Raw genomic sequence first — 24,423 nt, 5'->3', positions numbered from 1 at the left:
CTAAACTTAGTTCTCAACATCCTAAAACTGCCGAAATATAAACTTTTTCTTGTGGGAAAGTAAGACTTGTTTTTGACTGTTGGCCTACCTTTCTTCTTCTCCCTTTATCATATTTTATTGCTATTGGGGTTTTATCCTTAATTAACAAATGGATTCTTCTTGTTAAATTCAACTCTAAACGGATCACGAGCCCACCATTTGTACAATCAGATAGGTTGCTCCCACCATTTCTATTAATTATCTCTCAAATAGGCTGACTTTCAACATATAAACCTATTCATTGAGAGACTAATTGTCTTTAAGAACTCTCTATTCACAATTTATCACAAATAAAAAGAGTAAAGATGATAAATTTAACATCAGATAACTAGTTATTTAATCCTAGATCATAGTATTCACACAATATATTCAGTGTATACAACCTACATATAAAACTATAAATTGATGAGATCAAATAATACGATTCAATTAGCTACGTGAAACGATGAAAAATCAATACATGCTTGAAGAAATACCTAAAAGTTTAGGTCCGAGTGAGTTTTCTAGTGTCTAGCAACTAATTATTGACTATTGTATATTGGAAATATTTACCTAGTTAAGCAACATAGTAAAATGTTTAAGATTTTATGAAAGAAAATTATCAATATACAAAGTTTTCAGTAATCACTTGAATTACAAAAAATATTCATTCCATACAGATTGGTATGGTATGACTAAGTAGGAACCATTTCTTAAGTGGAAGACTTAGTAGATAGTTTACCAGCTTTACCTACTAAATTTTCTGCAGATTAGTAAATTATTATAATCCCAAGCAGTAAATAATAGTCACATAAACAATCCAATTCTCAATATTAACTTCCTAAATGATCCATATATAACAATGAAAAACCTTTCAACCAAATTCACAATTAATCAAACCAGTTCCCTTATCCATGTATACAATTCAATTTGAATCATATAAGTTTTCATATTTGCCTCCATCTCGGGTGGAATTCGGACTGCTTCTCTGCTAGACTTAAGCTATACATCTAACCTGATTTGACTCATTAGCACCCGTAGTTGGCACTAAGTGTTTCCTGAGTCAAGAAGTTATCAGAACTTCCCAACTGCAGCACCGCATGAAAGCTAACATACGAACTGTTCTAACGAGAAATAAAAAAATCTAGGTTTCCTAAATAACAATGGAGGAGTTCATCTACCTGTCCTAGTGGCATATTATTGCAACTAATAACAGCTGATTATAAGTTCCACGTTTCAGTAGTTCTATTACATTCAAGCTTGTTCTGGTAATAATATCAGCACCAGCTCATAGTAGAAATGCTTATTCATGTTTTCCCACCTCGATTATAGTCTAAAGATCATTACACTTACCTATCTCGAAAGGATTTACAAATCAGCAAACTAATTCATTAAGAGGTAATACTGGAGGTGTCTATTGAGTACAACTTACTTTTTGGATCTAATTGATAGTAGGTAGAAGACAAGGATGTAAGATGTCCTTGTTGACATATTGATACTTTCCATTAATAATCTAACCTTGATGGAATACAACACCTTTGCACTACTGGCTACCTATTCATTTGTTTCTAAATTTGGTTGAGAACATAATATTTTCTTTGCTTCCCTAACTACTCTTTTCTAGCAATCATACCAAAGAAGAATCTAATGCATCTTAAATAGTTCTATATTCACTAGCAACTTTTAATAACAAGGGTACAGATAAATCACCAAGGAATGAACTACAGATGAGAAATGTCAATGGAAAAGCAAGGCGGCAGACATAAATGATCTGCTTAGATTCGACTGTTATTCAAAAAATATTGCCGTGTGCAAAATGTCTTTGACATTTATCGTATAAGACAATGAGTTGAAGAAATGCACAGAAAGCCACACCTTTCGGCTCAAGTGTTGAATATCTCTACTATCATACAACTCCATGATGATTGATACAGTTTGTCGCATATAAAATGACTTTATTATCACCACAGCAACTTTAGCAGATTGGAAAAACAGGTAGAAACACATGATTCTTCAATATCACTCAAGGAAAAAAGGCCACTAACAGTAAGAAAGGTCGGTTTTCCAATCAAAAGGCTCCATACCGGGGTTTGAAGCGGCACATTTCATGACACGTAACTTTCCACAAACGTACCAGAAAGTCCAGTGCTCAACAAATCCTGATCTCAGCTTCATCACAGTCAATAAACAAATGATGATGCAAACAGAACATATATGAAATGATGCAACTTCTCCACTCATATATACTTTTCCAAGAGCACGAGGTAAATAAAAGTATTCAGTAGTACAAATTGCTTGAAAATGCAAATAATGAGTTGAAATATCAACATGGAGTAATCCACCTTAGTCTTTTCCTATTTCAAGTTCACCTTATGTAGCTTTTCTCATATAAGCATATCATAGGAAAATTAAAATTCTCACCTTTAAACCCCTTTTGCATCTTGGTTCTGATTAAATCAGAAAATTCAACTACTAACCAGACAAAAGGCAGAGTCGTACGTTAAGTCAAAGTTTTTGATGTTCATGTTCAAACATGTGGCAATCTTATCTTAATTGTTGGTGTGCGACTAAATTCAGATTCAGAAAAATAGGCGTGAACATAGTCCAGTGGGGAGATCTGAAGTTCTTGGGAAAATATTAGTCTCTTTGTAGCAGAATTTTCAGTCAGATCAGCTTAAGAGTGCACACTGAGTGTGGGAGCTTTTTTCATTTGGCACAATCATCTCTATATGATGCCAATTCTAATACTTTTCAGCTCTGGTACCATAAGTGGGACTCGTCTTATGTTCTCATGTTCCCACATTAACTAATTATACTTAGGGGGGTGTTTACTTTGAGTGATAGGTTAGATTGATAAAACATAGGATTGAGTATTTGAAGGATAAGATGGTAAAACAAGTTCAAAATTAATCAATCCATCAAAGTACATGGTCTATTAGCTTGGATTTTTTTTATCTATCCATCCTATAATTCAAAGTAAACACACCCTTAAAGTACAGAAAGTTACACAAGAGTTTAAAAGTGAATTTTCAGAAGACAAACTGAGAGTCTGAGATTAAAATTTACTTTAATATATTACCATTTTGAATGAAATATCTACTTCAGAAATTAGCTTAAAAAGAAATGAAGCTAAAAATTTGAACAAGTTAAAGAGTTTAATTCAGTATCTCATGCTGTAAGCATAAGTGCCATACTAATGTACATTGTACAAAAAGTGGCGTCAAGATTCAACATCATCTATCTACTTTGATATAAATAAAGATATTGGGCTATGTGCACACAGGAAAGGGGAAAAAAGACAAGATAAAAGAGCTTAGTTCGGCAGTTCTTGTATTAGAATTTAGAAGAAGTTTCACCCCATAAATCTGGTTTCACAACTCTGGGAATCAGATATTTGAAAATAAAAAGCTATAGTATTTATGAAGTTATTCAGAGTTCGGTATACATAGTATGTATACTATTACATTAACTAAATGCAAATCTGTCCATGCGCTTAGCCAAGTGAGTCAAATTGCATCATATACTCTAAAAATTACAGAGAATCATAGAAACAAGTTTGTTAACTTACAAGGAGAATACAATATCTGCAGCAAGTTTTCAGGAAAATAATGGTTTTAGCTGCATATACATAGACTCAACTCTTACAAATGTGATAATTAGACTTCCAAAGAGCCATGTTCCAGTTAAATAGGAACATTCAGTTCTCAAAATCTATTTGTGCATTTAACCTCTGGAATACATACTTACACAGCTGATAGTTCAACTTCCTGAGAGCAAGGTCGATATGCCACAAAAGTGAAGTCATTTGAGAAGGAACCGGGGTTAAAGCATGTAACTCCAGTGTACTTGAATGCCTTCTGCTCACTTCTGTCCCCCAAGACAATCTGCATTTATTGAAAAATTCAAAATCTTTGTACCAATTCAGATGAACTTGACCTCAGAAGTTAATAAATAAAGGAAATTACTGTTTGTGGAGTTGGATACAAATGAAGACAGTGATCAAAGTTCCAGATGATGGGCTGTACGCTCAATGGCAGAGGGCAAAGATGGCTTTGATGCATTATGGTAGCAACAAGCTGCAGAAAAAAATTGTGTCCAAGTGGCTTTAAAGGCGATTCCAATCAACAAACACAGGAAAATGTTGTGTAGAATAATAGACTGACATGCTCAAATGGGTCACTCGTTTCTTCAGTTAAAGGAGGCATCAGACAGGATCGGCGCATTTTGTAAAGCATATCTTCACGTAGAAACACAATTTCTTGTGTATAAAATCTGATTCTGCTTTCAACCAAAAAGAAAGAGTAATTTTGCTCAGTTCAAGAAAATAATAACATCAGCAATTAAAGGAGAACTGAAATCATTGACGCTTGAAGTCATAAACAAAGCAGCTCAACCATACTAAAGTGCCTACTGGTGATCATAGGAAAAAATAGCTACCAGAGTTCAGATAGAATGCAATCAAGCATGGTCAAGCAATGAACAGTTTTAGGCTTTTAGCAAGCATTAGGAAAATACCTGCAAGGATTACTCAAAAATGCAGCATTTGGAATGTGATTTTGAAACTCCTCAATTATGTATTTTGGCAATGAGCATCTGGGCAGAGCATTTGAAGGTCCTAACAAACAACAGTATTATATCATTTAAGTATGTTAAATATGCATCTGAAAAATCTGAAAATTACTTTAAATTACCTATATCATCAGGACCAGGAATGAAAAGAAATCTGCTATGTTCTTTTAGGCGCTGATGATCTGCAATCATTTTGCCTAGCCTTCCAAAGTTTGATCTGCAGGCAAAACTTGTCCACTGTCACATTTTTTTTTGTTAACCATGATTGACATCAATGACAAATATAATAGAGGTGTTCTCACCTAATGCTAGAGTAAGAATTAAAAGAAAGGTTACATGGATGAGAAGAGAAGTTTCCCATGAAAACGAACAGAGATGGGACCACATTCTCGTTCTCATAACCATCGAGGATGATCTCAAGTTTTTCCATAGTCTTCTCTAAGGATGGAGGATGAAGCAATTAGTAATTAATATTGACAAGTTAAAAGGAGATAACTGATTACTAAGCAAGAAAGATGAGGTTAGAAAAATGACCTCCTCATGGTCTAGCCAAACATCAGAGAGAATCACAAACATGTCATTAACTGCCCCTCTTTCAAGCTCTGCAAGCCTAACCTGAGGCAAAAGTTAGGGAAACATGACCAATTATTACTTTCTAAACTTGGGGAAGTATCTAATTTGTCACTGTCAGCAAGGATTTCAAAGGATACAGTCTCCTCTTTTGTAAGTGAACCACCACCAAAAAAATCAATTCCTGCTAGCATTGAGAGTGACTTTTCTCTGTCCTCTAACGGAGGAAATCCACATGTTTTCACCTGCGCGTCATTTATGCGAACTGTTCACTTGTTCAAACTACAAGTCATATGTAAGGGTTGCAGATGCAAATATTTGTAACTGTCCAAGGTTTCAGCTTCGAAAGCACAGTTGAAGTATTCTATGATAAGAATTGTTTGTTGAACACTCAAAAGGTCTTTGCATGGTTGAATTGTATCAACGCACCTGAAAGATGCCATCCAAGAGCATCTCGCCTTCTGCTAAGACAATCGTGTTCTCAACAAAAAAACCTGTAGTTATTCTGTACTTTCATGTTAAAGAAACTGCATATAGCTTTGTTTTGTTCAAGAAGATACCACAATCATATCATATGACAATACCTGATTATAACAATGAACAGTTTTTTCTTGTTAACATTGATTACGCTGAGATGATTTTAGACTTAGGCTATTCATAAACGTATTTTAACCCAAATAGAAAGGCATCTATCTCACTTGAAATGGCAAAAGGCACTGAGAGGACCAGACATTACTGGTGTATAAAAGGATATTGCATTAGATAAATCAACTTCCACAGCGGCAGTTAAGTCTTCCAAGTAGAAATGCCCATCCTCCAGCTGAGAAATAAGTCCCATTACCCATCTCTTTCCTGTCTGACCAACCAGAGATTGAATTGGAGATATCTGAAAATGAAATTATAATAAATATTAAGTGTCAAGAGAAAAACCTTCCTAGTTTCTGAAAATATGTTTCACGAAGGACTATGTGACATCAGGGTTACCTGGCAGCTGCCATAATCTGACATATCGCTATCAAAAACAGGCCTAGAAAAATGAGGATCACGGGAGAGCCTTTGAAACAACAAGAGAAACCTATCTCTGTATAAAGTGACCTTTGCAGAAGCATCACCATAAATTGGGAGCTTCCCCAAGTATCTATACAAGTAATAAATTTACCATTAGAAGATAAAAATGAACTGCAAGTGTCCACACATTTACACAAACTTCACTTAAAGTCAACCAGTTTTCTCTTTAGCATGAAACAGTTAACACTTTACGTGAACTTCATGAACCTAATATCATTAGTATACATTTTTCCCATACTAAGCTCCAGGTAATATACGTAGGGAAACTCTATTTCCATTAAGATGTCAGCTACCTAATCTGTGCAAAGTAAAAGAAACAAAAACACCATACTCCCCAACAAAGTACACATTAAATTAACATTAAAGAAATTTCCCTTTCATAGGCAGAATACATTAGACATTCAAAATTAAGAGAAACACGCACATTCATATGTTGACGAAGGACCTAACATACCTGTGAAACAATTTCTTGACCGCATCGTATCGAAATTTGGGGAAATCAAACGCATCAATTATTCTCAAAGCAGACGCGGACGAGCCATGACCGCTAGTTGTCGGACTCTCCTCCACTGCAGCCTCGGCTTCGAGCAAAAGAGTCACCACTCTCTGCACCGGCTCCTTATCCAGTATCGAAGATTTCACTGTAACAGAACAAACAGTATTCAATTAAATCTCAACACTGAAAAACAAAAATCACCTCCAAAAAGAAATGCTCAAGATAGAAAGTCGGCCGTCCATACAGGAAACGTTATGCAGCTCGTCGAGGAGGAGATCGAGCGCTTCGTCTTCCGCTTCGGGAAATCGACTGATGAAACCAAGGATTTCCGTTAGGGCTTCCATTTTGAGTTTGTATCCCCTCATATTGAACTTCTTCTGCACTTTATTTCTCATCTTAGAGCTCATTGTTCAATCTCCTTCGCCGCTGCTTCGGCTCTCTGGGATGCAGATTTGAAGTGTGTGTTGTGTGTGAAAAGTGGAGGTTTTGGCGGCAGAGAGGAAAGGAAGGAGATTACGGCTGGATTCGGAGAGGTAGATAATGGCGGGAAACGGTGCTGTGGGCCGAACTCATATCGTTGTTGGGCTTGAATGCGGACCGTAAAAATGGGCTTCACTGCTGGCTTATGTTCTGGGCTGTAAGAGACCGGGGTCAACGTGAGCTATATTTATCCCATGATGAATCAATAAGTGTAATTTATAAAAAAAAAAATTGCGTGTGTTTTGTGTGTATATCTATTTACTAGTGTGTAACCCGTCAAAATTTGACGGAAAATTATTTGAGTTAATATATAAAAGTATCCACTTTCATATTGTAAAATTAAAATCTAGCCTATGAAATAAAAATATTAAAATATGACCAGTTTTTATGTAAAAGTACAAAATTGCCCCCCCACTTAAAAATTTAAAAAAAATGGCCACTCATTTCTCTCTTTCTCTCCTCTCTCTCTCTCTCTCTCTCTCTCTCTCTCTCTCTCTCATTCTCGTCCGCCGCCGCTGCACAGTTGCCGCCCACCACCACCGCTACACTGTTGTTCTAAGACGGAGGGAGCCGACGCTCTTCTGGCTCGGCACCTTTGACTCCGCCGCGCCGCCTCCCCCGGTCTGACGCTCCGCATCCCTGGTTCGACGCTCCCTCGGAAGCCTCCCCCTCCGTTCGCCTCGCCGGAGTCGTTGCAGCAATTGGGCAGATTTGGCGCGGCCGTGAGCTGCCCACTGAACGGCAGATCTGGCGTGGGATCCTTGATCAATTACCCTCTGAAATTGGACTCGATTTACTGGAAAAACGCTCAGAGAATCCCCTCAGTCGCGCCACCCTTCCCTGCGGACGAACCGCATTCGATCGCAGCTTATATCTGAACTACTATGGCGAAATCACTCAGATCTGAAGCCGAAAACGACGGCGACGCATTTTTCCTAATTCCGATCGATTTACGGCCGCGCTTGGATCCGCCAGTTCCGGGGAACTACTTCGGGAACTGCATGTCCTTCGCGCTGCTGAGGATCGGGCGGTGGGAACTGGCCGGAGAAGAGGGGCTGTTTCTGGCGGCGGAGGCGGCGGCAGCAGCGATAGAGAAGAGGACAGGGGCAAGAAGATTCTAGAGAATGTGGAGAAATGGTCGGGCGAGATCCGTGAGGCGTTGCAGGAGTCATTCTTCTCAGTAGCTGTAGATTTCCCAATTTTACTTGGTATACTGCCACTGAAATTATTGTCGATTAACCATAGTTGTTCCAGCTCTCTACAGTTACCAATATTTGGTGGAATTCTCCCATATAGGCTATTATTTCTAAAATTTATTTCTACCATAGAAGAAATGTTGAAGATGCCATAAGGTATAGAGCCCGTAAGCAGATTACCCTCCAAGTTCAAAGTTTTCAGCAAAGAAAAATTGGCAATCTCTTTTGGAAGATCTCCATCGAGAAAATTGTTTCCGAAATCCAACGTTTGTAGGGTTGAAACATTGAAGAAAGAAAGAGGGAATTTTCCGGAGAAGGTGTTATTATTGAGATGGACATGTTGAAGTTGGGACAGGGATCCGAGCCACGACGGAATTTCTCCGGTGAAGTTGTTGAAGCCCGCGTTTATCAACTTTAAACGACGTAGTTTAGTGAGGTGAGAGGGTATGGAGCCGGAGAAATTGTTGGAGCGAATTTCGGGTGGGGCAGGGGGATTTTGTGGGAGGATTCAAGGTTTGCTTGTCTTTGCCCAAGGATAAAATGGAGGCTTTTGATGCTTATTTTGCGAAGGGAATTAATTAATAGTCTATGTTGAATTTAATTCACAACTGAGATTGTTGATTCGAAGGAATTGTTGTATTTTGATTGTAGATTGAATTGATTCGGATAATATTTTGTTGTATTTTGATTGTTGATTTAGAGGAATTGATGTATTTTGATGGTAGATTGAGTTGTTGTATTTTGGTGTTGTACAGCAATTTGATTGAGCTGTATAATTATTTTTTTAATGTTCTTAAATTCACAACCAAATTTATGAATTCACGACCACATTTATGAATTCACAACCAAATCTATAAATTCACAATCAAAATAAATTACTGTTTTAATTGTGAATTCAAACTTTAAAAACTCACTACAAGAAAAGGCGGCGTTAACGACCGAATTTTCGGTCGTTAAGACCTGAAATTCGGTCGTTAAATTGGTTAACGACCGAATTTACGACCGTACAAGGGCGTCGCAGCTTCGATCGTCGCGCGACTTTTAACGACCGAAATCAAACGGTCATTGTTTCTAACGACCGAAATTTCAGTCTTAACGACCGGAAATTCGGTCGTAAATATCGTTGGGCATACGACCAAAGTTCGTACTTCAACAATCTATCCTTTCAACTGGCAAACCCATCCCACGAAGTAATTTCTTAGCACTGTAGAAATCTCCTGTGACTAAATTATCTTCGGGAACTACTTCCTTAATCAACTCCAAAATTTGATCGAAGCATCGCTCTGACATATTATTCTCAGATTTTAAACTCATCAATCGAGCTACAAGAGATAGTTGGGTATGAGTTTTACAGCCAGGCCACAACTCTCTATCTGCCGCCTTTAACATATCATATAAATGTTGGGCTGCTGGGTTTGGAGTTTCTTCAATTAAATCATCAACATTGTGAAATTGAGCAGTTGCTACATCCATTACCATCGTCTCATAACGATTTACTTCTGTATCTTGTTCATTGGTTACAAATCGCCTAGCAACATCAGGGACTTGCACTAATGCTTCACCGTGCATCGTCCATATATGATATCTAGGGATGAAGCCATTCTTTGCCAAATGAATCCTCACAGTATTTGGAGTATCAAATTTTTTGTTCTTACATTTTGTGCACGGGCATTTGATTTTATTTCCAATCATTAATTCTGGTCGAGAAGATGCATAATGGATAAATACTTCCAATCCATCCATGAACTCCTCAGTAAGACTACCTTCAGCATAACGCCTATACATCCACCCCCAATCTAAACTCATAATTATACTTCCTGCATTCATATATTATTAAGAATTAAATTAGTTTAAACATAAGATTTCATTGTGATGTTCGAAGGATGGTTCAACATTAAGTTGATGAATTAATGATTTCGATTAAGATTAAGGTTAAGATTAATATTAAATTAGGGAATTCAATTAAGATTAAGATTAAGAATAAAATTTAGAATAAGAGTGAATATTAATATTCGTTGAATCCAAGTCACCAATTTACGACCGATTATTTCGGTCGTTATATTGCAAAAATAAATAAAAAAAAACAAAATTAATATCGGTCGTTGACATTAAAAATTCGGTCGTTAAGCCCGCTTTTTTAAAGACCGATTTTTTCGGTCGTTAAACTTGGTCGTTATACCCTTCTTTTCTTGTAGTGACTCAAATTCGCAACTACTTGAATTCACAACCAAAATAAATTCTAGTTGTGAATTAAATTCTGATTGTGAATTTTACTGGTTGTGAATTCCCAACCAAAAATTTCTTGTTGTGAATTCGACTATTTAGGGTTTAGGGTTTAGATTGGGTTTAGGGTTCAGTTCAGTTTCAGTTTCAGTTCAGTTGTGAATTCACAACTAGGGTTTAGGTTTAGGGTTTAGTATTTCAGTTCAGTTCAGTTGTGAATTCACAATCGTAATAATTCACAATTAGATTTAAGAATTCACAACAGGTCGATGAATTCACAACTTAATGTTCTTGAATTCACAACTAGCTCGATGAATTCACAACTTAATATTCTTGAATTTACAACCAAATCTATAAATTCACAATCAAAATAAATTACAGTTTTAATTGTGAATTCAAACTTTAAAAACTCAAATTCACAACTACTTGAATTCACAACCAAAATAAATTCTAGTTGTGAATTAAATTCAGGTTGTGAATTCGACTGATTGTGAATTCACAACCAACATAAATCTGGTTGTGAATTAAATTTTGGTTATGAATTCGTTTGTTGTGAATTCACAACAAAAAAAGTCTAGTTGTGAATTAAATTTTGGTTGTGAATTCGACTGGTTGTGAATTAAATTTTGGTTGTGAATTCGACTAGTTGTGAATTCACAAACAAAAAATCCTGGTTGTGAATTCGACTGGTTGTGAATTCTCAATTCACAACCAGTGTGAATTCACAACCAAAAAATTTTGGTTGTGAATTCACACTGGTTGTAAATTGCGGGATTTTTTAAAGGGGTGATGTAAAGTGGACATTTTTTTAATTTTTAATGTGGAAGGGTATTTTGGTAACAGTGGCCATTTTTTAATATTTTTATCTTAGTGGACAATTTTTAATTTTACAATATGAAAGTGGTTATTTTAAAAATCCACTCAAATTATTTTATATCGTAATTTTTAAGTGAAAATGATAAATTTAATTTTATATTTAATAGAGTTCAATCATCCACGATCGTTTGTTGTGGTGGAAATATAAGATAAATCAAAATAATGATGCTAGTATTGTTCAATCACTTAAATCTATTTAAAATCTATATGTTTTTACTCGTCCCAAATACAATACTCGCTAATTACTTAAATTCATTTGAATTTAAAAATATATTTTATTACAATAAATATATAATAACAAACCCAAACATTACAAAGTAAATATTAATAATAAATAGAATAAAAACAAAAAACAAAAAATAAAGAAAAATTCATGTAGGTATTTCTATTGATTTTCAAATTCGTTTTAAAAAATAATTTTATAGTTCATTCTTGTGTCAAACTTGTATAATAATACTACTTGCTAATTACCCTTTCTCATTTTAAACTCGCATAATAATATCCACTTTCAAAATCGTTAGGATTTTTTAAAATTATCTATCTTAACCAAACTCAAATACATAGTAAATGGAGTATATATTACTTCGTCCGTCCCGCTTATAGCGTCCCAATTTCATTTTTCGGTAATGTCGCAATCCAAAAATTGAAATAAATTATTTTATCTATTCTCTCTATTTCTCTCCTAATTTAATTTTTCTATCTTTTATTTTTTTTAACTACTCTCTCTATCTCTCTCCTAATTCACTTTACTTTTATTTACTTTATTCATATTTTTTTGGAGGATGATATAATCGGGACTATGGGAGTAATAAAATATTATAAATATTTGTTAGTTAAATATTTTTGTGTCAAATTCGTATAGCAATACTCGTTAATTACTCGAACACTTTTGAATTTATAAACATAAATAGTTATAATAATTGATTATCTATCATAATTATGAAGTAAACATTTATAATAAATAATAAGAAAACAAAATATTGTAAATAGAGAAATTTTCGCGTAGACATGTTGATAAATGTTTCTACTCGTTTAGAATGAATGTTCTCGTAGTTGTTCCATATCCGATAAATTATATGAACTCATTTTAATTTATAAATATAATTTATTATAGTAAATTTGTTATTCTTCTAAAAAATCGAACTTTATAAAACCAACAATATTATTCAGGGGATGCAAATGCTCGTTGACAATTCTAAGCGTCGATCGGGTCGACCTAAAAAGGGTATGGAATGTCCGCAAGCTCCACCGAATAACAGTTTAAGAAGTCGGCTCAGGAATGCAGAGGGTCCAAGCATGCGGGTTATGAATAAGGGCGCCGTTCTTGACACGCCGTCGCCGGTGGAGTTCTTGAATAAAGTGCACAATGCTCAGTCTGAAGGAGCGATTATGCAAAATTTTGTGGTTCACTCTTTTTCTTCAGACGCAGCTCGAGCTATGTCGGCTGTGGTTTTTAAAAATAGGGAGATATGCTGGACGACGAAGAATCTTTTGACGAGGACGATCTTATGTTCTCTTAGTCTTGCTTGGTTTGCAGGTTCTTGTGTCCCTCCGTTCTGGTCTGCTCTGGATCTTCCGAGCTGATGCTGGTCTGCTTTGGCTCTGGGGAACTGGTGTTGGCTGCTCTGGTGTTTGCTGCCCTGGCGAGGTCTGCTCTGGAGTTGCCTGCTCTGGCTCTGCTGCTCTGGTGTTTGTTTGCTCTGGCTCTGTTGCTCTGGTGTAGTCTGCTCTGTCTCTGTTGCTCTGCTCTGCGCAGACTTGGCCGGAAGGGTGGCTTGCTCTTCCTTGCGTTGTTTTGGTTGCTGCTTTCCCTTTGCGTTGGTTGCTCCCTTTTTGCGAGGGTTTAGTTGTTTTTTTTCCGTTTTTTTGGCTTTCTTTTTTAAAGCTCAACTCCTTGTTTGCGCCTGTGCTTTCAAGGTTTTTTCCAAACTTCTTTTTTTCAATAAAATTTCCATTTAGCGGTAAGAAATATTGCTATTTTTCATATTTTTATTTATGTGGCTAGAAATTTTCTGTGATTTATTATAGTAAGAGAATGTGTGCTAAACTGCTAATCCTAAATCCATTAAGGTTCTATTTAGACACATAAAGGAATTGTCTAAAATTTTTTGGCTCGACTAGAGGCTATCACCCTCGAACTCTCGTACAATATCTTCTAACTGAAGACTTCAACAAATTCAACCCGACCCCCTAACAACAAATCCTCTCACCCTACGTGGACACGTTGTGTCCACTGGCGGATGCAGCTAGGAACATGGGGGTGCAGCTGCATCCCCAAAAAAAAATAAAAAAATTAGTAGTATTAATATTCATATATAAATTATTTTAGATTTAGTTTTTGCACCCCCAATTAAAAGTTTTAATCCAAAATAAAAGAGAAATTCGGTTTTTAAAATCCTACATTCCATTGGCCCAACTAAAAAGAGAGCTCATCGTCTCTTTCTTTTTCATTCTTTTGATCAAACCCATCATTTAATCAATCAATTACCTCAATTCTTAATTAAACAAAAAAGTTGAAAGTATACATTTTGCATTTGGAATGCAAAGTTATTACTATTATATTTGTATTTTAGTAAAAAAAAATGTCTAAAATGTATTGAAGGCCTCAAAAAAAATCCGGGGGCTACCGCCCCCGAACCCCGTAGAAGTTCGACTCCCTCAAAAAAATCCTAGCTCCACCAGTATTTATAAGATTATTTTTTGCATCCCCAATTTAAAAATCTTGGATCCGCCACTGGTTGTGTCCTAAGAAGCATGGGGACGGATACGTAATACGGATACGATACGGTACGGGGACGTAAATACGTCATTTTTCCAAAAATCAAGATACGATACGTCAAAAATACGTTTTAGTTTTTTTATTTAAAATATATTTTATATATATTATAAATTCATAATTCACCAAGAATATAAGTAAAACACTACTAATTCATCATAACAAAGTTCCAAATAGCAAATAATGAAATAAAACACAATAAAATGTTAGTAGCCCAGATCACTCATCATCGTCTTTCTCCTCCTCCTCCTCCTCTTCCTCTTCCCTCAAATCTTCATCATCATTGAAGACAACTCTCTCCAATTCATGGCTGCCAATTCAAATAAAAAACATAAATCAAACTTCAATTCAAATAAATCAACTGCCCAATTCGAAATTAAACTTCAATCCAACAAAACCCAAAGCTAAATTCGAAAAATCAACTGCCCAATTCGAAATTAAACTTCAATCCAACAAAACCCAAAGCTAAATTCGAAAAATCAACTGCCCAATTCGAAATTAAACTTCAATCCAACAAAACCCAAAGCTAAATTCGAAATACCCACTGCCCAATTCGAAATTAAACTTCAATCCAACAAAACCCAAAGCTAAATTCGAAATACCCACTGCCCAATTCGATGCCCAAGCCAAATAAAAGAGAGGAGAGTGCGATTAGGGTCAGAGCAATACCTTTACGGCTTTACAGCAGCGGGGCGCAGGGCAGCGCGACGGCGGGCTGGCGCAGGGGAGGCGCGACGGCGAGCGGCGGGCTGGCGCAGGGAGGCGCGACGGCGAGCGGCGGGCTGGCGCAGGGAGGCGCGACGGCGAGCGGCGGGTGGGTCAGAGAGGAGAGTGCGAACGTAAATGGTGAGTGAGGGAGGCGCGAATTAGGGTTTTACAAGTTTAGAGGTTTAAAATTTTGACTGAAATGTATTTTTGGCTTCAAATACGTATTTGACCGTCTGGTCAACGTATTTTAAACGTATTTTTTATTTAAAAATTAATTAAAAAAAGGGGAGTTAAAAATACGTCCCCGGGGACGTATTTTACGCGTATTTTTCGCGTATCGTCCCCGGGACGTCCCCGGGACGCGAACGCCCAGCAAAGTGCCGTCCCCATGCTTCATAGGTTGTGTCTGTCGATCGATGAATATTATGGTCTTGATGAATATAATTTGATGATATGTGTAAAACTAAAAGATTATGTTTGTATGATCGAAATTCATGTAATCTGAGTCAGGGGTTGATCTCATTCACACCTTTTTAACAGAAACGTGACATGATAGACTCATATTAATTCACTGCAAATAATTTGACAATCTCTGCTCTCAAAGGCCGAAAGAGTCGTGGTTCACTCATCAAACAATAAACCAGCAGCAAATGCAAGACACAAGACAAAACGCTCTTTTTTTTTTGTTTATTCAAAACTAGGAGAAAGCCGCAAGTATTATCCCGGAATATCCATTCTCCGCCAGTTTCCGAGCAACGGGGCAACTGCGTCGGCTTTGTCGAACAAGCTGAGCAGACCACCGGTGTGTATGAAGAGGACTTTCCTCCCTTCCCACTTGGTAGGATCAGCCGCCATGTCTCTCATCATCTGGTAAGCAGCCTTTCCACTGCACACATGCAAGATTCATTAGTTTGTGATTGTGGAAGAAGATCAACAACCAACAATCTTATGTCATATATGTACCTGTAGACAGGATCAAGAATTATGCCAGTTTCTTCAGCAATTTGTTTCAAAAAAATGAGCTCCTCTTTTGTATTTATAGCATAGCCGAGGCCTTTGGCCTGTGCAAGACCATATGATGTTAATAATTAAGAAAATAATTAACCTTACAATAATGATAATGTATACATCTTTTATGTGGAGTATGTCTGTAGCTTTAAGGGCGGCTTCAAGTCCATCGAGCAGGCCTTGAGCATAGTCGTAGAAGTAATCGGGGTCTCCCCAAGATGAGTATGCATGTACCTACAATCACCACGTTTACTAATTCGTTATACAATTATTATGTTACAAAATTAATGATGGAGAAATTAAAAACTTTACTTGAGCTCCTAGACAGCTGAGTCGAGAGCCAAGCGCTAGACCAGCAGCCGTGCATCCACTGGAAATTCATAAATCATATATCATAATTTTTTATTTGGTAAAAAGATAAAAGAAACAAAAACGAGCATCATATATACCTTCCACATGCTACAACAATGTCATCAAATGTTGCTCCAACATTCCCTTTCGTGATTAGCTGCTGTTGGATCTCTCTCACTGCTTCAATATAGCCCCTGATTGCAAAATTATTGAAAAAAATTTAGCCACTTTTTGTTGCATAGCGATACAACATGATTTTGTTTTACCAAGTTGCCAAAGAAGTTGATCCACCCATAGGAATGACATAAGGCTTTCTCCCTTCACTCAGCAACTTCTTTTTTAATATGTTTGTGAGTTCCTATATCACAAGAAAACAACCAAATTAATCAACAAGATATATACTGATCAAAATTATAAATATATATGCTTACATCACGACCAATTCTATAATAGTCTTCTTCTGAGACGAGCTCGATACGTGCTCCAGCCAGACGTTCGACTAAAAGGTTTCCACCCAAGCCGGGATCTTTGTTCACTTCATCCTGCAAATGCATCATAAGCGAACCATGTTGCTCACACGGGACCAATTCCCCAAACCAAATTTTTTTTTTTATATCTTGTTTATAAAATCTTTTTCACTTTATATGTCATAGTTTTTTTATTTTTTACTATTTATTTTAACACCCCTCGTCATCAGAAAAAATAGATTTTAGCTCCTCAAACCTTGGAAGTGCGCAGTATGAGATAACAGTCGAGATTCAAATACTTGGCCGCCACTGCGGTGGCGCGGCAGTGATTGCTCTGCACGCCGCCGATGGTTATGACACAGTCCGCCCCCTTCACCACCGCCTCCGCCGCCAAGAACTCGAGCTTCCTCACCTTGTTACCACTCAGCTGCATTCCTGAAAGATCATCGCGCTGCAAAAATCGCATATTTTCAAATTCCAAACATAGTAAATATAAAAATATAAGGTAGTTGATTTTGGATTATAGAAAGAATTAATCACATACATTGAAACAAGAGAGTATATATGATTTACCTTGACATAAACCTCGGTGTTGTTGGGCAGGTTGGGAAGGTTCCACTTGTGAATTGGAGTTGGAAACTAGGACAACAAACAACACCAAAAACATTCCATGATGATGATGAACGAGTAAACTTAGTCATCTTCTGTTAATTACATTTTTATATTTAATAGTACATAGTTATTTTTAAATTAATATACCTCGAATTTTAACCTATAGTAGCTTTCTATTTCAGATCTTACAAACAAAAAAAACAAAAAAAAATCCAACTATAGCTTGTATTTCTCAACCTCGTTTACAGTAAACAGTCTGCGTCCAACTTTTCGGCCAACTAAAGCTGAAGTGTATCGGAAATTTGAGTCGAAAATCCAATCACAAACTCTGATCCACGTCAATTTTAGTTGGGCGAAAAATATGACACGAGCTACTAAGGGAACAACTAGATAAAGTACATACTAATATTTTAATATTTGAAGTAAAAGTTGAAATTATAATTTAAGAATAACCCTCTAATATAGTATTTGCTATATAAGTAACAAATATGAATGGTCATGGGAAATATGATGCGAGTGGTGTGAATGTTTAAACGTACATGTCCGAGCGAGAAGACGTGAGAAGGCGTGGGATTGAGATGTGCTGCCCACGAAGGCGGGATGTAAGTCGTCTTGCTCAAGAACTCGAACTCGGGCAGCTGAGTCTCTTGCAGAGAACCCATTGCATTGATGAGTGAATAATTGGAGAAATGGAGGGGATTTATTGATGGTTGTAGCTGCTCAATTCCATGCCGCGGCATCTACGATTAAAGAAGCGTTTAGTGGTGATGATTGATGATCCCATGATGGATGGAGAGGAAAATTGCAGCTAGCATCTTTGACCACCTCCATATGTGTTCTTCTTTTTCAGGAAATTATTTTAATCATGCTTTCCCCTTTATACATTTTAGGTTCATCATCTTGCATGCGTAGAATATCTACAAACCAAACGTTTTCCTTGCGTCTGTGATTTGGCTCCATTCTTTTCAGGAAAGTGTTGTGACATGATGCTTCATGCTGTTATGGATATGTTTTTAATTATATGTATCACCCAACTTCATCAGCCTATTTATTATATCAAAGGAAAAAAAATATCCACTTTTATTAAACATATGCAAAAATTTGTTACAACTATCCTTAATTAATGAGCCGTGATATTACAAATTTGATAATTACATGAAAATTTTCATATAGTTCGTTAACGGTGTAAATAATCATCGAACTTTTTTTGTATAAAGGTATTAGTTAAAGTAAAAATTAGCTACGTACTAGGGTTAACTGCTTGTAAATTCACGAACTTTAGCGAAAACCCATTTTTAACACGTTCTTTCAAAATTCCAATTTAATACACAAACTTTGTCCCGTTGTTCAATTTTATCAACAAGTAAATTTCCAGCGACTGAGAAACACATGTGGCTCTGACGTTTGTGAATCGCTTGTGATATATATGACAAAATCGCTTGTGAATCGGTTATTCAATAATCGATATATATGACAAAATCGCTTGTGAATCAGTTATTCTTGAAGCAGAGATTGTACTCCTACAGAATTTTGGATGAAAAATCCATTGATGATCAACTAGAGGCATTCAATAAGATCATTGATGATCTTGACAATGTCGATGTGCAAATAGGAGATGGGGATCAAGCTATTATCTTGCTCAATGCTCTCCCAAGTTCATATGATCAACTCAAAGATGCAATGTTGTATGGGAGAGAAAGTGACATCACTGTGGAGGAGGTTCAATCTGCTTTGAAATCCAAGGAATTGCAGAAGGCATCATCAACACCATCTCACAAGAAAGAGGCTGTTGGTGAAGGTTTGACTGTAAAACAAAAGGGTGGAAAAACCAGGAAACCCAAGAAGGATTTTAAGAAGGGAAAACAAGAAAAGGGAAATAAGAACTCAGATGATGATGTTCAAACTTGCTATCACTGCAAGAAACCAGGCCAATGGAAAAGAGACTGCAATATTTGGAAAAGAAGCAAAAAGCAGTCTAATGCTACTGGAAAGCAAGAGCCCAAAGAGCAAGAGCAGTGTGACACTGCAGAGGCTTTAAATATGATGCAAGGTGATTTAGATGACCAATGGATACTAGATTCAGGCTGCTCTTTCCACATGTGTCCAGTTGAAAGTTGGTTTACTGAGTTACATTATCAGAAAGAAGGGACAGTGGTTCTTGGAAATAATCAAACCTGTGAGATCAAAGGGAAGGGGAGCATCAGGTTCAGATTACATGATGGCCCCATCAGAACTTTGGTGGAAGTAAGATACGACATTCCCAGTTTAAAAAGGAATTTAATATCCCTTGGATCTCTAGAAACTAAGGGGTATGAATTGAGATCTGTAAAAGGTGGAATCGTTGTCACCAAAGATAACAAGGTTATTCTAAAGGGGATAAGGAGGAACGGGTTGCATTATTTGGAAGCAAAAGCCATCACAGGTCAATCTGACTCTACAAAGAAAGATGAGTCAATCTTATGGCACAAAAGATTGGCTCATGTTAGGGAAAAAAGGGCTCAATCAGCTGCTGAAACAGAAGATCGGCAATTCAATCCCATTCAAGGTGGACATGTGTGAGCAATGCATTTTAAGCAAAAGCAAGAGACTCCCATTTGAAACAGGTAAACATATATCTAAAGCTCATCTAGATTATGTTTATTCTAATTTGTGGGGACCAGCACAAACTGAGAGACTTGGAAATGGGAGATATTATATGTCTATAATGGATGATTTCTCAAGGAAATTATGGATTTTTATCTTGAAAGATAAAACTGAGGCTTTTGAGAAATTTAAGCTGTGGTGTAATGAGGTGGAGACTGAAAAGGCAACCAAGGTGAAGTGTTTGAGGACTAATAATGGCTTGGAATTTGTGTCAAAAGAGTTCAATGATTTCTGCTCAAGCAAAGGAATTAAGAGACACAAGACAGTCCCAGGCACTCCACAACAAAATGGGGCTGTTAAGAGGATGAATAAGACTATCCTAGAAAGGATAAGATGTATGTTGTTTGATTCAGGGTTGCCCAAGAGATTTTGGGCAGAAGCTGCTGTTACTGCTGCCTATTTGATCAACAAATGTCCTTCATCTGCAATTGATTTCAATATCCCAGATGAGCCGTGGTATGGTACCACATCCAACTATTCACACTTAAAAACTTTTGGGTGCAGAGCATATATACATGTCAAACAAGAAAAACTTGAACCAAGAGCCTTAAGATGTGTAATGTTGGGCTACCCTAAAGGTGTTAAGGGGTTTAAGTTGTGGTGCACTGAACCTGGAATGGGGAGGGTGTATATCAACAGAGATGTAGTTTTTGATGAAGCTCTCATGCCATATAACGAAAGATCTGATTCAGAGAATGCAAGAAGGCAGAATGAAAGTGAAAATGATCTGATTCCTTTGGATGAGTCACTTGATAAAAACTCTGCAGATATTGAATCAGGTGGAGTTACTGAAGTCTCTCAACAAGTTACAGATAATGAAAATGTTGAGAGCAACTCTGATAATCTGAGTTCATATAAACTAGCAAGGGATCGAGTAAGGAGACAGATCAATCCACCTCAGAGATACAATCAAGCTGAAATGATATATTTTGCCCTCAGCATTGTAGAGGAGCTGGAATATCAGGAACCCAAGTCTTATGCAGAGGCCATGAGGGGACCAGAAAGAGAGCAGTGGCTCTTAGCCATGAAGGAGGAGATGAATTCTCTTGAAAAAAATGGTACCTGGATACTAGTTTCAAAGCCATTGAACAAGAAACTAGTAAGTTGCAAATGGATTTTCAAGAAAAAGGTTGAGGTTATTGGGAAATAGCAGACCAGGTATAAGCCAAGATTGGTGGCAAGAGGCTTTACTCAAAAGAAGGGAATTGATTATAATGAAGTTTTCGCACCCGTGGTTAAGCATACTTCCATTAGAGTGATGCTGTCAGTTGTAGGCCAATTTGACATGGAGCTTGAATAGATGGATGTTAAAACCGCCTTCCTACATGGAGAATTAGAAGAAAAAATTCATATGGTTCAGCCAGAAGGGTTTATACATCCAGAAACAAGCAATAAGGTGTGTTTACTTCAGAAAAGTTTGTATGGCCTTAAACAAAGTTCAAGGCAATGATACAAAAGATTTGATGAGCACATGGAATCAATGGGATTTGTAAAATCTGCATATGATAGCTGTGTTTATTTGAAGAAAAGAAATGGAGTTACTGTTGCATGTTTGCTACTATATGTAGATGATATGCTAATAGCTAGCAAAGATAAGGCTGAAATAAAAATCATCAAAGATGGTTTGAATCAAGAGTTTGAGATGAAAGATCTTGGTAGAACAAAAAGGATTCTTGGAATGGATATTTTGAGAGACAGGAAAGCTGGAAAACTGTGGCTATGTCAAAAGGATTACATATTGAAAATGTTAAAAAATTTCGATATGCATGAGTCAAAGCCTGTTACAGTGCCCCTAGCTGTTCATCTTAAACTCTCAGATAACCAGAAGCCAAAGAATGATGCAGAGAGACATCAAATGGGGAAAATACCTTACTCAAATTTGGTGGAAAGCTTGATGTATACAATGGTTTGCATTAGGCCAGATATTGCACAAGCAGTGAGTGTAATGAGTAGGTATATGGTGGATCTTGGGAGAGAGCATTGGGAAGCTCTCAAGAAAGTGCTGAGATATCTAAAAGGCACTGCAGACAAAGCTATATTGGTCCAAAAGAAAGAAGATATCAGTAAGCATTTTCTAATGGGATATACTGACTCTGATTATGCTGCTAATTTAGATAACAAGAGATCTCAGTCTGGTTACATCTTCACTCTATTTGGATCAGCTGTTAGTTGGAAGTCCTCACTACAATCTGTAGTTGCATTATCAACCACTGAAGCAGAGTACATGGCTGCAACATAAGCTGTCAAAGAAGTTATGTGGCTTAAAGGTTTAGTGCATGATTTTGGCATTGAGGAAGGTTCTGTAACTTTAAAGTGTGATAGCCAAAGTGCTTTGTATCTCATGAAACACCAAACATTTCATGAAAGATCAAAACACATTGACATCAGAATGCATTTCATAAGAGATGTGGCTGAAAAATGATTGGTGAAGATGAAGAAAGTTGGAATAGAAGATAATGCAGCTGATGCATTAACCAAGGCTCTACCTGTTGCAAAATTTGAGCATTGCCTTGAGTTAGTGAATCTGCTGTTTAAAGTCTGATACAAGAAGTAAAGTGTTTCGGAGGGAGAACTGGAACTATTTGTTGCTGTCGATTATTGGCTTAGAAATCATGTGGAGATTTGTTGTTAATTGATTTCATAAGCTTAAAGTCGCATTTTTCTTTAAGAAGGGAGAAAGCGCCTTTTCGGAAGGACTGATTTGTAAACTCGTGAAGGCGGAGGGATTTAAGTGCAAAGAAGAAGAGTTGTTAGATCTTTAGATCTTGGCCGTTGATCATGATCGAACGGTGGTGTTTTAATCTGATGGAGAGTTAGTTATAACTATCTATCGGAGGTCATCTTCTTCGCATGAGTGAGAATCCAGTCGCAGAGCTAAATTTTGAAGCTCAGTTTTTTCGTTCGTGTATTCCAAGTTTGTTGTAAACGAGCGATTGATAATGTATGTTTTTTTCCTTGTAATTTCTCAGTTGGTGAATCAATAATATAGCTCCGTGTTCTTGGTCCCATGGATGTAGGGATTCAACCCGAACCACGTAATTTATTGGTGTTGATTGTTTTTCTCGTCGTTTTCTTTACACGTGCAATTATGTAATAGTGTTAATTAAGCGTTTAAGCAAATTGTAAAATAATGTAGCAATTTGTTTTGAAATGTTACATATTTTCGATTAAAAATTCGAATTCGTGTAACCAGCTGCATAAATTATGCATGTGAGATATGAATCAGAGAATTTTCAAATATAGAGATTGAGACAGCAGTGGTGGCGACAATGGCAGATGGCTGGAAAGAGAGACGTTCAAAAAAATCCAAAGGTAGTGGTATTTGACATTAAAAAAAAAGGATATTTACCGTAAAATACACGAACTTTCAATAAATTCTGATTTTTCCCATAACCTTTAAAATTTGAAAAAAAATACACAACCTTTCGATTTTTTCTGATTTTTCCCACGGACATAAAATACTCTCAAATAGAAACTGATTTTTGGGCTTTTGATTTAGATTTTTTGATACCTAAGCGCGTACGTCGGCTTTATTATGACATCTTTATTATCCCTCACGCTTATGTATCAAAAAATATAAGTCAAAAGCTCTAAAATCAACTTCTATTTGAGAGTGTTTTATGCCCGTGCGAAAAATCAGAAAAATCGAAAGGTTGTGTATTTTTTTTCAAATTTTAAAGGTTATGGGAAAATCAGAATTTGTTGAAAGTTCGTGTATTTTACGGCAAATATCCCAAAAAAGAAAAAAGAAAAAAAAAAGAGTAAAATTTGACTATTCTTTTTTATTTTTCTTTTTTGAGAGGAAAATTTGACTATTCTTATATTAGTGGATAACTTTTTTCGTTTACTATAACAAATAATCCAGAATTGCACATCCCTTTTATATATATATTGAAAGATTCAGCGGTGATTTATTTAATGTGTTAATACATAAAAATGCCCTCTTCATTTTAAATTTCCTCTGTTATTTAATAGCCGTACATTATCACATTAATTAGGCCTTATCCAAAATCAAAAATAAAAAACAAAGGAAAAATGCCTTTGAATACTCTTATATTTTAATTGTATTATCAATTTTTTTTTTTGGTTAAAGTACATATTCACCCCTGAAGTCGACATCCCTAGAGCATTGGGCTCCCCAGACTCGGTCGTGGCGCGTTGACCTCCCTGAACTCTCGGAAAAAGGGTGCAAATAAACCCCTCCGTTATTTAACGGAGGGGTTTATTTGCACCCTTTTTCCGAGAGTTCAGAGGTGTATTTGCACCCTTTTTCCGAGAGTTCAGGGAGGTCAACGCGCCATGACCGAGTCTGGGGAGCCCAATGCTCTAGGGGTGTCGACTTCAGGGGTGAATATGTACTTT

General features: G+C 36.6%; 2 protein-coding genes and 1 long non-coding RNA gene across 5 annotated transcripts; all 3 read right to left on the bottom strand.

Moving 5' to 3' along the window:
• Positions 1-3,411: 3,411 nt before the first annotated feature.
• LOC131019592 (DNA polymerase epsilon subunit B) lies at positions 3,412-7,272 on the bottom strand. The gene is made up of 13 exons (XM_057948172.1): positions 6,966-7,272; positions 6,680-6,866; positions 6,142-6,295; positions 5,912-6,043; positions 5,587-5,664; positions 5,298-5,402; positions 5,122-5,202; positions 4,890-5,020; positions 4,710-4,804; positions 4,534-4,633; positions 4,182-4,296; positions 3,984-4,094; positions 3,412-3,902 (listed from the first exon to the last, which is right to left on the bottom strand). Exons 1-13 carry the CDS (start codon positions 7,126-7,128, stop codon positions 3,762-3,764), a joined length of 1,593 nt encoding a protein of 530 aa, XP_057804155.1. The 5' UTR covers positions 7,129-7,272; the 3' UTR covers positions 3,412-3,761.
• A 7,058-nt stretch (positions 7,273-14,330) lies between these two features.
• Positions 14,331-15,386, bottom strand: LOC131019591 (uncharacterized). Its single transcript, XR_009100350.1, has 2 exons — positions 14,942-15,386; positions 14,331-14,582 (listed from the first exon to the last, which is right to left on the bottom strand). It is a non-coding gene; the product is annotated as an uncharacterized LOC131019591 (long non-coding RNA).
• An 85-nt stretch (positions 15,387-15,471) lies between these two features.
• On the bottom strand, positions 15,472-18,257 carry LOC131019590 (putative D-cysteine desulfhydrase 1, mitochondrial). Of its 3 annotated transcripts, none has more exons than XM_057948170.1 (10): positions 17,958-18,257; positions 17,380-17,445; positions 17,063-17,257; positions 16,771-16,881; positions 16,606-16,697; positions 16,438-16,533; positions 16,301-16,358; positions 16,091-16,222; positions 15,944-16,041; positions 15,472-15,866 (listed from the first exon to the last, which is right to left on the bottom strand). In XM_057948170.1, exons 1-10 carry the CDS (start codon positions 18,156-18,158, stop codon positions 15,698-15,700), a joined length of 1,218 nt encoding a protein of 405 aa, XP_057804153.1. In that variant the 5' UTR covers positions 18,159-18,257; the 3' UTR covers positions 15,472-15,697. The 3 variants fall into 3 exon arrangements, 2 of the variants coding, with proteins under 2 accessions (XP_057804153.1, XP_057804154.1); XM_057948171.1 differs by having other exon boundaries at positions 16,109-16,222; positions 17,958-18,255; XR_009100349.1 differs by having other exon boundaries at positions 15,816-15,866; positions 16,086-16,222.
• Between the last annotated feature and the right edge of the window lie 6,166 nt (positions 18,258-24,423).

Source organism: Salvia miltiorrhiza, chromosome 4, assembly GCF_028751815.1.
Source record: "Salvia miltiorrhiza cultivar Shanhuang (shh) chromosome 4, IMPLAD_Smil_shh, whole genome shotgun sequence".
Lineage (NCBI taxonomy): Eukaryota > Viridiplantae > Streptophyta > Magnoliopsida > Lamiales > Lamiaceae > Salvia > Salvia miltiorrhiza.
The sequence above is the reverse complement of the archived record's forward strand: the minus strand, read 5'-3'. Positions and strand labels throughout refer to the sequence as shown.